This window comes from Coenobita brevimanus, chromosome 99, assembly GCF_032717465.1.
Source record: "Coenobita brevimanus isolate Jiangsu-jjx chromosome 99, ASM3271746v2, whole genome shotgun sequence".
In the NCBI taxonomy this organism is placed as follows: Eukaryota; Metazoa; Arthropoda; class Malacostraca; order Decapoda; family Coenobitidae; genus Coenobita; species Coenobita brevimanus.
In genome coordinates, this window is record NC_137052.1 from 17389009 (window position 1) to 17404190 (window position 15182).

At 44.9% G+C, this 15182-nt stretch overlaps 1 protein-coding gene across 1 annotated transcript in view; it reads right to left on the minus strand.

Moving 5' to 3' along the window:
- The window catches only part of LOC145414443 (carbohydrate sulfotransferase 13-like), a 36803-nt gene extending 27596 nt beyond the window's left edge, over positions 1 to 9207 (minus strand). Inside the window, exons 1-4 of the mRNA XM_080283999.1 lie at positions 9116 to 9207; positions 7315 to 7748; positions 6237 to 6295; positions 5806 to 5905 (exon numbers count right to left, since the gene is read on the minus strand). Of these exons, the coding sequence (XP_080140125.1) occupies positions 5806 to 5905; positions 6237 to 6295; positions 7315 to 7719 (564 nt within the window). The 5' untranslated portion in view covers positions 7720 to 7748; positions 9116 to 9207. The remainder of the gene's footprint in view (positions 1 to 5805; positions 5906 to 6236; positions 6296 to 7314; positions 7749 to 9115) is intronic.
- Between the last annotated feature and the right edge of the window lie 5975 nt (positions 9208 to 15182).

A 15182-nucleotide genomic window follows, 5' to 3' on the forward strand; every position in this document is an offset into this window, starting at 1 on the left:
CATGTGAGGTACAGCATATGAAAACACTTGCGGAAATGGGACACGACACACACACGACTGACCAGTACACTCCCACCCCCACACACAAACACCATGCATCAGGGCAACTTACCCCCGTCTCTCTCTCTCCATCCAAAAGTTCGATTGAAGTAACGGTATAAAAGCATCTCTCTCTCTCTCTCTCTCTCTCTCTTCAAAATCTATTAAAGTAACGGTACTGGCTACAAGCATACAAAACTCTCTCTCACTCCCTCACACACACACACACACACACACACACACACACACACACACAGCATTACTGACTAAGGCGAGATGCAGCCACGCCTCCCTTCACTACTTCACCCCGACGACTTTTTTCTTTTTAGCCTCTAACTATTTTATTTAGCTCTAAGGAAAATTTTTAGTGAACGATATTAAAAGCAGTTTTCTTTTTAAACCCTTTCAGTATGAGAGGCTTTCCCTAACATTAACTAAAATCGCCTGTCGGTAGAAATAAATAACTGATAAAATACATGAATAAATAAATAAATGAATTAAGCTGCGTCTTGAAGGTTTCCCAAGTTCATTTTCAAGGTTTCCAAAATCTAAAATCGTCTGCAGGTGAAAATATACAAATAGATAAATACGTTAATAGACAGTTATAGATAGATAGGTAGATAAGAAAACAGGATAAATAAACAAATAGATAAATAACGGCATTAGGAAGTTAAAAGTCCAGGCCAGCCCAAAGACGATAACACAAGGTAGTGACGAAACTGCACCAAAAATCCAAGTGTTTCGTAGCACCTATCTCTCAGCGATTCGTTCTGCTCATCACATATCACATTCCTACTGTATGTTTCCGACGTACTTTATGTCGATATTAAAATGCTTTACATGTTACACACGAGAATGTTAAGGTGTAATGTGCAAAATAAATCACTATGTGACAGGAACTACGAATATTCTGCAAAATAAATCGCCAGGAGACAGGTGCTACGAATGTTATGCAAAATAAATCCCTAAGAGACAGGTGCTACGAGTGTTAAGCAAAATAAATCCCCTAGAGACAGGTGCTACGAATGTTAGGCAAAATCGCCTAGACAGGTGCTACGAATGATATGCAAAACAAATCGCCTAGACAGGTGCTACGAATGTTAGGCAAAATAAATCGCCTAGAGACAGGTGCTACGAATATTATGCAAAATAAATCCCCTAGAGAGAGCTGCTACGAATGTACGGCAAAATAAATCCCTAAGAGACAGGTGCTACGAATGATATGCAAAATAAATCATTAAGAGACAGGTGCTACGAATGTACGGCAAAATAAATCGCCTAAAGACAGCTGCAACGAATACTAAGTCAAACGGGCCGGAATGTGCTCCAGGCATAACCTTCAGTAGCTAGGTTACCTCGATTCACCTCCCCCCCCCCCTACCTTTTTCTCACTCCCACTCTTCTGCCGGTCAGTCAAGGGTATAGACTAACATGGCTAGGTAGTCCGTTACCGCAATACTTTTTTTTTTTCATCAGTATGCCCTGCCTCTGCTTCACCTGCATGAGATTAATTACACCTGGACGACACCCTCAATGCATGCCTTATTGCCAGGTACACCCCCCCCCTCTCTCTCTCTGACTTCCTGCATATCCTCCTCTACTCGAGAGAGAGAGAGAGAGAGAGAGAGAGAGAGAGAGAGAGAAAGTGATTCCCAGATTTTACAAATTCATATAAGGAACGTTTACTAGATTTACACCTGATTATCTAATGAACTAAAATAAATAAATAAATCAAGGACATGATAATATTGGGTTAATAATACTTCACAAATAATCGATAAATTACACTACAGGTTGTGGTAATAAAATTATTGGTAGACGTTTCCCTATCTACCCACCTACAGTATCCATCATGCAATCTATCAGTCAATCAGTCTATCTGTCTCAATCTATCAACCTATCTATCTGTTTATCAATCAGTCAATCTATCTATCTCGTCTCGTGGTGGAGGAAAAAGAACCAGAAGAGCCAAAATCCTTCCTTGCTTTCTATCTACCTACCTACCAATCAATCAATCAATCTACGTGTTTATCAACCAACCCATCTATCTACCTATCGACCTATCTATCAACCAACCCATCTATCTATCTATCTATCTACCTATCTATCAACTAACTCATCTATCTATCTACCTATCGACCTATCTATCAACCAACCCATCTATCTATCTATCTATCAACCAACCCATCTATCTATCTATCTACCTATCTATCAACCAACCCATCTATCTATCTATCTATCAACCAAACCATCTATCTCGACCTGGCTGGGAAAAAACAGAAAAAAAAAAACAGTAAGCCCCACATCCCTTTCTTGTAGCCACTCAATAATGCAACACAGTCCTTGGTCGTCATCAGTCTCCTCGTAATTTATGCACCACAGAAGCACTGAATCAATCAATCCACTTATCTATCAATCACTCAGTCAATCTATCGGTGTATCTATCTCGACCTGCCGGAAAAAAAACAGGATTGCCCTTGAACCCTTCCTTGCAATCGCGGTCAGCAACGCAACACACTGCTCGCTCGCGTCCTCAAAACCTCCTCCCAATTCACGCAAAAAAAGCACTACATCTAACTACCTATCTGTCTAGCAATCAATCTATCTATCTATCTCGACCTGGCGGGTGAAAAAAAAGGATGCCCCAGAAGCCTTCCTTGCAATCCGGCAACCATGCAACACAGTCCTCGGTCGTGTCCTCAGTGTCTCCTCGTAATTTATGCAACAGTGAAGCATTAAATCGATCAGTCCATCCATCTATCTACCTATCTTGACCCAGGGACAAAAAAAGGAAAGCCCTACATTCCTTCCTTGCAATCAGTCAACAATGCAACACAATGCTCTGTCGCGTCCTCCGAGTCTCCTCGCAATTTATGCAACAAAGAAGCACTCATTTTCCCTAACTCGTATTAACAAAAATTACCGTCACTTCCTTTCCGTATCTATATACCTATTTTTTTGTTTTACTTAAACTCTCCAATGTCTGAAGAAAATTTTAAACTGTCGAAATACACTGAAAAACCGTATCTCTACCAGTGTGTGTTTCATAACGTTCGATTTTTCCACTATCTATTCGTCAAACTTTGGAAAGATAACTGCTTCTCTGTTTCGTATTCTCGTCGGTCAAGGAAGCACCCTAACACCTCTTCCTTGCCGATTTATTTTTGGATACGGTTGGCTAATATCGCCTTGTACGTTATGTATGCAGAGTATGGCGATATTAGAATGGCTTAAGTAACACAGAAGAGGTCGGCACGGTGTAATAAGCAAAATAAATCGCTTAGGAGGGGGTGTTAGGGAGCTTCCTGTACTAACGAGAATACGGGCCTCTGCTTGAGAATAAGGGTCCGTGTCTGCACGTTCCCCCGTAATCTATGCAACAATGGGGTTCCTGCCTGTGTGTGTGTGTGTGTGTGTGTGTGTGTGTGTGTGTGTGTGTGTGTGTGTGTGTGTGTGTGTGTGTGTGTGTGTGTGTGTGTGTGTGTGTGTGTGTGTGTGTGTGTGTGTGTGTGTGTGTGTGTGTGTGTGTGTGTGTGTGTGTGTGTGTGTGTGTGTGTGTGTGTGTGTGTGTGTGTGTGTGTGTGTGTGTGTGTGTGTGTGTGTGTGTGTGTGTGTGTGTGTGTGTGTGTGTGTGTGTGTGTGTGTGTGTGTGTGTGTGTGTGTGTGTGTGTGTGTGTGTGTGTGTGTGTGTGTGTGTGTGTGTGTGTGTGTGTGTGTGTGTGTGTGTGTGTGTGTGTGTGTGTGTGTGTGTGTGTGTGTGTGTGTGTGTGTGTGTGTGTGTGTGTGTGTGTGTGTGTGTGTGTGTGTGTGTGTGTGTGTGTGTGTGTGTGTGTGTGTGTGTGTGTGTGTGTGTGTGTGTGTGTGTGTGTGTGTGTGTGTGTGTGTGTGTGTGTGTGTGTGTGTGTGTGTGTGTGTGTGTGTGTGTGTGTGTGTGTGTGTGTGTGTGTGTGTGTGTGTGTGTGTGTGTGTGTGTGTGTGTGTGTCAAGAAAAGGGTTCCTGCCTGTCAGTGTGTGTGTGTGTGTGTGTGTAATTGTAGGGGCTGTGAATGGCTGCTTCCCTACCCTGCCTTCAACCTCTCCATCATTCTAACGGTAAATGCATCTAGGCCATAGGTTCATCTAGCAGTAAGTACACCGGCGACAGTACTACCTATCTACCTAGCAATCTATTTATCTACCTATCATCCAATCCTTTCTTGCGTACTCCGGAGCGTAGGGGTTTCTGCACATATAATACGGTATCCTACCTACCTACCTACTAACACGTTTTGCAATGGCCATCGTTCGTGTCAGACTGTTTCACGCGGAATGTTCGCCGTTACTTTTGTGACTCACTGTACGTTAATATCAACTGGAAATACGTGGGTCTCCTTTAGGCTGTGACACTAATCTGTTCATCTTAACCTGGCACAAATTTTCGTCCTTTTGCGACGTATTTCACGTACCTCAATGGCAGGAAAAGATACTGCTACGACTCTACATCCCTCCATAACACTTCTTCGCGACTAGCATCTTTTCTAGTCTTAATCTATCTTTATAACTCAGCACTTAAAATGGCAGTTTTAGGCCTTTCTGGTCGTTCTACAACTGCTGTTGCAGACGGCCACCGTTCTTCTCCTAGGGTTATCAATAATGGTGTTCCTCAGGGCTCTGTCCTAGCTATCCCCAACTCTCTTACTTCTATTCATCAATGACCTTCTAAGCTGTACAGTACATCTAACCCTACCCATGCATACTCTGATGGCTCCACCCTTCACCTTTCCATCCACTTCTCACCGCATCCATCTCAGCAATTACTTCAACAGACAAGGGATGAGACTATGGCACACTTAATGTCTGACTTGGCTCATATCTGCCTGAGGTAAGAGTAATCTTGTTTTTAATGCATCCAAAACTACGTTCTTACATCTTTCGACCAGTCAAAATCTACCACAGGAATATCCTCAAATTTTAAACAATACCCAACGCAATCCTGCATCACCTTTGAACATACCTGTTTTTTCCTTCTCTCGGGATTTTTATCTCGGAAAAATCATATTACCTCTCTTGTAAAATCTCCTTCCAAGAGATTAGGTGTGCTAAGCGACGCCGTGCCATCTTTACCCCTGACAGGTGTTGACTTTAAACAAGGATTTTATTTGCCCTTGTGCAAAGTACAACCCTCATGTGTGGGGAGGTTCCCCACATACAGTTCTCAACAGGGTAGAGTCACAGCCTTTTTGTCTCATTAACTCTCCTCTTCTTACTGGCTCCCTTCAGTCTCCATCTCTTCACCGCACTGTTGCATCTTTATCTCTTTTCTACCGCTGCTTCAATGGTCACTGCCCTTCTGAACTGTCTGCTTGCATCCTTCCACAACTACGGCGGGCATGCAGTAACCGTCTAGCAACAAACTCTCCTCCCTTCTCTGTCCAACTCTCTAGTGCAAGAGTTAACCGTTACTCCCAGTCCTTCATGTATCCAACAGGTCAACTATGGAACAGTCTTCCTCTGTTTTCCTACTGCCTATGTAACCTCCAATCTTTCAAATGCAATGTGTCCAAGTATCTCGAAATGAACATATCTTTAGTTTGGCTCTCTGTTATCTTGTTTTTGTTTTTTCTTGGAGGGAAAAATTTTACGGGTTTCTGGCCTTTGGTTCCTTCTTCCCTACATATAAAACACACACACACACACACACACACACACACACACAACTACCATTGCAACAGCTGGCAGAAAAGTGTTGGCCAACTGTTCCCGGTAGTGCTACAAACACTGGGTTACCTTATAATTGGGGCACCACACGATGTTGGGGGTGTGTTTCTGGTCAAAGAGAAGGTGTGAGCTGATGGGGGTCTGCTTGGGATGCGCCTTGCACTGGATTCTGAGGAAATAATTAGACATGATATTAGCCTCTCAGTCTGATTACAGTACAATATTTATTTGTTTCTACTCGCAATTTTATTTAGTTTTGGGCATTGGCGTACCTAAGGGGAGTCTGCCCCCCCCCCTAGCCTCTCCTATTCTGACCCATGCCCCCCCTCTTCCCCCCCGCTGGTTCCTACTGCATTGCTGAAAATCTTGATACAAACAGTTCTGTATTCCTCATACTCTTAGTGATATACGGCAGATTATCCCCATTCACACATTTATCCACACACACACACACACACACACACACACACACACACACACACAGCTTAAATTTCGCTTACCTGATCTGACGCGCCCTCCTCGCCATCACTTCCCTCCGGGCTTCTAAAAACTCTCGTTCCTGGTGAAGAAACACCGAAACACCATTACTAAAGGAAATTCTCTCTCTCTCTCTCTCTCTCTCTCTCTCTCTCTCTCTCTCCATCACTTAATTACTTATACTCCTACATTCTTTATAAAGCACTTAAGTGTAATAGGTATGTAAAAAGTTGAATAAAGTCGTCTTTTAGCAGAAGGGTAAATTAAACAGGACGTAACCCGAAAAAAAATAAATAAAGAGAAAAAACAGAAAAAAGAAAAAATATGGGAAGGTTTACTCAAACTTGGTCTAAAACTGCCATCTCTCCATCTTGAATGCTGACAATACTAGACCAACACTAGAGAATGATGCTAGTCACGAAGAGGTGCTATGGAAAAGATGTAGAGGTTCAGTATTGTCTTCTGCCACAGAGCTACGCGAAATAAACTGCAAAAAAAAAAAAGAAAATCTAGGCCATGTTAAAGTGAAGAGACTATAGTGTGTTTCACATGGGTCAGTGGCCTTACCTCATTTTCTGTGATCTGCCACGCGAAGTTTATGGCTTCACAGATTACCCCATGAGAGAGAGAGAGAGAGAGAGAGAGAGAGAGAGAGAGAGAGAGAGAGAGAGAGAGTGTACAGCCATCATCACTTTGACGTGCACTCTTCCTTGAGACACCCCTTTCTCATTCATACTTTGCTAGCATGGGGGAAGGTTTGTACGGCTATCATTCTCCCACTGAGGAAAAAGTCCAGTCCTGCAGTGAACCTTACATGGCATGATACGGGTGAAGTGCAAAATGAATCGCTGAGGAAAAGATGTTCCGAAACCTATAAAACCTGTCACGGACTGATACAAATAAAGTGCAAAATTAATCGCCGAGGAAAAGATGTTACGAAACCAATATAACCTGACATGGACGGATACAAATAATGCGCAAAATGAACCACTTAGGAAAAGATGTTATGTAACCTATAAAACCTGACATGGACTGATACAAATAAAGTGCAAAATGAATCACTGAGGAAAAGCAGTTACGAAATCTGAAACCAAGTCTTACCTCGGGCGGGAAGCCAGAGAGGTCGATCCGGAAGAGGTCGGCTGCATCTGACAATTCGAGTCTGGGTGGCCATTTGTCCCCTACCTTCTTGATCCCATCCTTCTCTCTCAGCCTCTTCCATTCCTCCTTAGATACCTCACTCTTGCGGTACACCTTATTCTTGATTACCACAAAATCTAAGGTCTTTGGTTTCCTGGTGGTGGTGGTGGATGAGACAAAAGACGCGAGGGTGGCGTTCTTAGCGGCGAGGATTGAGTTGACTTCGCTTTCAGTGAGGACCAGAGTGAGCTGCTGACCGTCCCCTCCACCTCCTCCCCCATCGCGGGTCAGCAGGTAGCAGAGCGGAAACAGCAGAAGCAGGATGGGCACCACGGCACGGCTGCACCTCTCGTATAAGCACCTCATTGTCCCATCCTCAGCGCCAACCTCCCCGCCTGTAGGAAGAAAATTAAAAGATAAATATGGGGGAATTCATTATCCTTCTCATCATCATAAAATAATAATAATAATAATAATAATAATAATAATGTCGTCGTCATTCCTGTAACTTCATATCTCCACTGCCTACCCCGCAGCCTGAAGCCGGAAATTCAGTAGAGAGAGAGAGAGAGAGAGAGAGAGAGAGAGACAGAGAGAGAGCCATCATCATACTCATTTCCCTTCTGCAATGTCCACCTCACCCCTGAGAAGTTCAGATTTTCGGGAGAACTTATCATCCTTACAACTATTACCAATTTTCCAGTGCTCACCTCCCCACCTGATGTAGGTTTAGATAATGATAAGACACATTTCAACATCAACATCATAATACGTCATCCAATTTCCCACATCCAGCAACTACCTCACCACCTGATGGGAGAAATCCATGTGAGATTAGATCATCATAACACTGGTTACTTCATTTCCCATCTTGCTATTTTAACACGATTTTATCAAAGTTACGAAAGGTCTTTCATACTAAAGGGATTAACCTAACCCGTCCAGTTCGAAAAGTCTCTCTCTCAGTTCAGTCTCTCCCAAGTGGAACAGAATAGTTTAATGGTAGGAATAATGAACACCTTAAGGTTATTGAGTAAAATACTTTAGGAAGTACTGAAATAGGTGTAGGCAGTACTATGTGTTTAGTTCTTGCACATTTATCATTTTTCCCGCCCTCGACATGATCAAGAGACGATTATTATGAATTACAATACCTAATGCTGGACTAGGTATACAGTGCTGTCTACCTGCCAAAAAAAAAAAAAAAAAAAAAAAAAAAAAAAAATCAGTCTAAGGGTCGTATTCTCTCTCTCTCTCTCTCTCTCTCTCTCTCTCTCTCACCGTCAACCTGCCAAATGATCAGTCTAGGGGCTGTATCTCTGTGCCAAAATCACTCCATATAAAGATTGTATGCTAAATGAAGATATCGTTACACCTCTTAATTAGCGACATCTGCCCATTACACATTAGTAACCTCTTATGTGTGTTACTAATGCAAACTATGTCGATTAAAAACTACATAAATAATGTAAAAATAAATACTAGTGTCATCGTGAAAAATAAATTGCCCAGGAAGAAACGCTACGAGACCTATGCCATCTACAATAAGTCCCGAGATGTATAATACAAATAATAAATCGCTAAGGATGTAATGCTACGAACCCTCCCATGCCAAGCCACCAAGGACCGCGTTCTTGTCTTATATTTTCTTGAGTCTTTTCCTAAGTTTTCCGTTTTGCATACTAAGTTACACGTTATATCTTTAAAAAATCGGTATATTCAGTAGCGAGCATACACAGAACAACAAAAAATATCAACGTACCGTGCGAAAAACAAAGAAAAAGGACGGCAAGAACACTACCCAACGGACGCTGCTACGAACCGCTGAAGGACGAGAGGAGAGCGTCGCGTTCCTCCACTCACCACCACCGTCAGGTAAACACTGACGCGCAGGAATCAGGATCCAGGGAAATCCTTCAGTGGCTTTCCTTGGCTAAGCCCCTCCCACCCCGCCTCGCACCACCAATCCCCGCCGTCCTACCTGCGATCATATGTCGAAGGTGTTCCTCAGCCTAGCGGGTCACACCGTGGAAAACGTTTGCATGCGCTATTGCACCTGCACTGGCGAAGCGAATCGGGGTTGTTGTACTCAACGTGTGTGTGTGTGTAATTCACCGGGTCGGTCAGGATCACTTGATGGTCGTGATCGTCAGCTTTTACCCTCCCGGAAGGGAGCTGAGAGCTCATATAGTCCGATCTAAGGACAAGGCTGTGACCTTCACACACCCACACACCCGTCCCCTTGCTCAAGGGGGACAGTAACCACCCACTTCGTCAGTGAAACTTTTCGCAACCTGAGCGAGGCGCGAACTCCCGTCCACCTGTTGTGTGTGTGTGTGTGTGTGTGTGTGTGTGTGTGTGTGTGTGTGTGTGTGTGTGTGTGCAATAATGTTGAGGGTCAGCCTAAAAAATTACCTTTTTTTTATTTTTATTAAGAATACATCACACGTTAAGGGCCAAGTCAAAGTGCGCCACAGAGCAAGGTCAGCTTAAACAGTTTTGATCCGATTTGAATCAAGCCTGGTGGAAAGGTTAAGGATCAGACAAGGAGAGAGAGAGAGAGAGAGAGAGAGAGAGAGAGAGAGAGAGAGTTAAAAATGAAAATATGAAAGTGGAGCAACTCGACGAAGCTTACGGTCACAAGCGAAGATCATGGTCAAAGGTTTGCCCTTAATACCTCTTCCTTAGCGATTTATTTTTGAATACGATTGGCTAATATCGTTTTGTACGTTATTAATGCAGAGTATGGCGATATTAGAAAGATTTATATAACAGAACAGGACAGTAAGGTGTAATAAACAAAATCAATAGCTCTTATTTTGTGCTCCTGTTTCTTATTGTGTCAATTTAAAAAATGATTAACGGCCACATTCTATCCAGTCCTATTTGTTTTTTAGTCACATCAATCCTCATCATACTGTAGCTGGCAAAATAAATGGAGTAAATAAATATAAATACAAATAAACAGAAGTAAAATAAATAGCCTGTGGAGTCACGTGGAGAGACAGGCTGACGAATGAGGATATAAAGGAGCGTTGTGGTGTGGATGTGGATGTGATAGGAAGCGTTATGAGGAACACACTGGGGTGGTTTGGCCATGTGGAGAGGATGGAGGGTGAAAGACTGACGAAGAGAGTGTATGTGAGTGAGGTGGAAGGGGGAAGATGGAGGGGGAGGCCGAGGATGAGATGGAGGGATGGGGTGGAGAGGTATATGAGAGAGGGGGGTGTGAGTTGGGAGCAGGGCAGTGAAATGGCGGGGGACAGGGCGACTTGGAGGCGATTTGTTTGTGGCCACCCCAAACGGGATTGAGGCGTTTGGCAATAGATAGATAGATAGAAAATAAATAGAATAAAATATAATGAAATAAATAAATAAGCATAGAAATAGGACTAAATATAATAGATAAAAAAGCGTGGGAGATACAATATACCTTTTTTCACAATATGCTGGGGACAAATTAAAAATAATCGTTATATGCGGGGAAAACTGTGTAGGCGATAGATCGCTAGGATGCCTACTCAACATTACGCGCGCGCGCACACACAAACAATAGGTAAGAACACACACGCACACAAACAATACGTAACACACACACACACACACACACACACAAGCAAACAATACGTAAGAACACACACACACACACACACACAAGCAAACAATACGAAAGAACACACACACACACACACACACACACACACACACACACACACACACACACCTGCCAAGAAGTTATATATAGCTAATAGCCGGCCACATAACCTCTCACGTAAGCCGGGTCACAGTATCAAAACGTTTCACAATCTTTCACTCACCCCTAGTTCATTCACCTTAACTTGGCCCAGGTTTTCGTCCTTTTTCAGATTATTTCATGTGGTTCAGTGGCAGAATAAGACAGCAAGGGGTAACAAGCAAAATAAATCGCTAGGGAATATGTGTTAGGGAGAACAGTTTCGATAGCCAGGTGTAGTCAGACTGGAGTACAAGCTTTTCATCCATCCACTTGTTTCATCAGGTGTGTAGGATTCCAGGGCTTGGTTACTTAGTCCAGGCATAAGGCTAGTGCCCAGCTTCATTCGTCCCTGAGTGGCATTATGTGAGCAGTAAACTCCAACCACCTCTTGGATATAGTTACGGGCTCAATCTGGTTGGGACATCTTAAACCCACTGAACCACAGGCGTCAACTGGTTGTATGGTTACAACCCAATATGGTACATAGCTTCCTACAGTAGTTTCCGGGAAAGCGTTTGTCACTCAGTGTGGAGTCACCTGAAGGCAGCACTGTATCAAATAAGATGTCGTGGGCGGCCTTACCTACCACTTTTAAAGAGGCGAAAAGCTGCCGCCTCGCTAGCAAGGTAGTCGAGTTGTAGAGAGATAAACACTAGAATACGGTGCTAACAAAGAAGTGCTGTGGAATGGCTGCAGTACGTAGTATTCTTTAACTCTAACAATGCAGTACGAGAAACAGGATGCAGGACGAAAATCTCTGCGAAAGTCTCTGCCAAGTTCAAGTGAACGAACTATTGGCGTAAAACTGCCACTTTTTCCATGAAAAGAGTGAACTATAACACGATATCAGCACTAAGTTAAAATATCGTGCTAGTCATGACGAAGTGCAGGATGTAGGACTGTAGTAGTGTCTGATTCTGCCACCGAGCTAGGGGAAACACGCTGCAAAAGGACAAAAATCTCAGCCAAGTAAAGGTGAATTAAATCCAGTAACCAAATACACTCATGGCCATATTCTAAGTGGTTTTAGGGATTCCATAACACCCCCTCTTTAGCGACTTATTCGGATCATTGCACCTCAATTTCCTGTTGTATATTACTGGCCCTAATGAATGAGGGTGAGATTTGGAAGATTCCGGTGTTGCTGTTTGCTGATGGTACAGTATTTAAAACGCGTGACTTAAAGAACAGTGCCCCCGAAATATACCATAGTACCCCCGACGACAGGGCAAGCCAAACACAGCTCAGTATGCCCGAGGATGCGCCGAAACCCCCACACGGACCCCACGGGGTAGCAGCCACCAGTCACAACCACTCCCGGCAACAGCGACATACGTCAGCCCGGGTCGTGCGCCCCTGTGTCACGCAGCCACCACGCCGTCGCCGCCGTAGGAGAAGGACACTACCTTCACGGAGTGGAATTGTTGAGTCAGCTAGGGGTGGGGTTGAAAAAGACACTCCAGACGGCGCCCCTCTGGTAGAGACGATCTATGGTCGCTCCGACAGTGCTCCGGTAGAGACGATCTATGGTCGCTCCCATCCTCGTGAGACGATCTATGGTCACTCCCGCCCTCATGAGGCGATCTATGGTCGCTCCCACCCTCGTGAGACGATCTATGGTCGCTCCCATCCTCGTGAGACGATCTATGGTCGCTCCCATCTTCGTGAGACGATCTATGGTTGCTCCGAAAGTGTTCCGGTAGAGACGATCTATGATCGCTCCCATCCTCGTGAGACGATCCATGGTCGCTCCGACAGTGCTCCGGTAGAGACGATCTATGGTCGCTCCCATCCTCGTGAGACGATCCATGGTCGCTCCGAAAGTGCTCCGGTAGAGACGATCTATGGTCGCTCCCATCCTCGTGAGACGATCTATGGTCGCTCCGAAAGTGCTCCGGTAGAGACGATCTATGGTCGCTCGGACGCTCCCATCCTCGTGAGACGATCTATGGTCGCTCGGACGCTCCCATCCTCGTGAGACGATCTATGGTCGCTCGGACGCTCCCATCCTCGTGAGACGATCTATGGTCGCTTCGAAAGTGCTCCGGTAGAGACGATCTATGGTCGCTCCGAGAGTGTCTTGGTAGAGACGACCTATTGTCGCTCCCTTCCTCGTGAGACAATCTATTGTCGCTCCGAAGGTGTGCAGAGAGAGGTGTGTGGAGACGTCCCCACGGCAGGAGACTAGAGCCCAGGCTTCCTGTCCCAGAGTGACCCAGACAGGCCTCACAGCCTCCCCTGGTCTCTGTTCCCTACGTCTGGCTCTAGAGCAGACGCACCTGACGGACCCCAGTGGAAGTCGCTGCCGCAGCCCTTCCCTGTCGGCGCCCCTAGACGCTGGAGACTGTACCCCACAGTCTCTCTCGGTTCTCCCCAGGACACCCGGGCGTGATCTCTCTACGTCCCCACGACGCCGGGACTTCATCACAGAGGTTCCTGGAGCTATTCGGCCCGTCCCGAGGGCCACACGCCTGAGCCAAGCCCGAAAGCCACGGGAAGCCCAGGACGCGAGAGGACGCCCTTACGAGTTATCCCGTGCCCTCTCGGCACGCCTCGCATTGGCGGTGCCCCTAGCCCGGCAGGATCGCCGATGACATGTTCCTGCCTATCCCCCTGATGAATACGTGTGATATTGTAGCACGAGTGATTTAGGTTAAGTGTGATTTCCCCTAATGTAAGTATTGTGCAGTGATTTCATATAGTGAATATCGAGGTAAATAAGATCACAGTGAGAAGTTAAAGGACGAGAGTGTGGAACAAGATCTGATTGACTATACTTATGAGTGACATCCCTATTAGACAATTAATAAGCCTGTGCCGCCTGGAGATTCCCCTATAAAGACATACCCCCATTACTGTGAAGGAATATTGTGAAAGGAAGTATTAATGGTATTCTCTCCCTCCCCCACGCTACCCATAAATCTTATCACTCTCTCTCACTCCAATATCCCGAGTAAGTGTGAATCAAGAATAAAATCAATTACCAAAGTCCCTTGGCTAGTGGAAACCATATAAACTTCACGGCTAATATCTGCCGCTCTCCAGTATTACCATAACTTTCCACTAGCCGTCACAAGTCACTCCCCGCACCTCCCCTATCTCCTCCTCGTGAGACTCAACCCTCTCCCCAGCGCGCCTATATTTACTGCACTCTTGATACACTAAGATTGATTGTGTTGTCATTACTATCAGAGAAGCAAGTATCCTGCGAGATAAACATATCCTAGACAAGGTTTTATATTGCTATGTATTGTGCTGTAATATCTGCTGATTTGTCCTGTGTCTGATTGTGGTAATATACGTGTAAAGGTTGTTGCCTCGAGTTTTTGTGTCCTGCCTCTCTTTATTGCACTAAGCTCCGGTCTCGAAAGAGGACCCCGCTCCACGTTAGGTGAAATAGGAACGAGAAGTCGAGCCTAATTTCACCTAGCATTACAGTATTGTTGAGTGAAGATGAATGGGAGTTGAAAGGTTTGGTGAATGTATTAGGGACAGTGTGTAGGAGGAGGAATCTGAAAGTTAATGTAAACAAATGTAAAGTTATGGTGTTTGAGAGGAATGAAGTCACAGAGTGTGCAGTGAGGTTGGATGGTGAGGATATGGAGAATGTGAGTGCATTCAAGTACTTGGGTAGTGTGATGAGTATGGATGGAACTTTGGGGGATGAAGTGCGTGAACGGGTACAGCAGGGAATGAAGGTTGTTGGTTCACTGAAAGCAGTGATGAGAAATAGGGGGGTGAGTATGGAAGTTAAGAAGTCACTGCATGATAGTATTGTGATCCCTACCCTGACGTATGGAAGCGAGGCGTGGACCTTGCAAGAGGGGAACAAGTCAAGAGTGAGAGCAGTGGGAATGAGTTAGTTGAGAGGAGCATGTGGAGGGATAGACTGACGAATGAAGAAGTGAAGGAACGTTGTGGGGTGGATGTGGATGTGGTTAGGAAGATTAGGAGAAATGCACTGAGGTGGTTTGGACATGTGGAGAGAATGGAGAATGAAAGACTAAGAGGGTGTATGTAGGTGAGGTGGAGGGAGGGAGAGGGAGGGGTAGACCGAGGATGAGGTGGAGGGATGGAGTTGAGAGGTATGAAG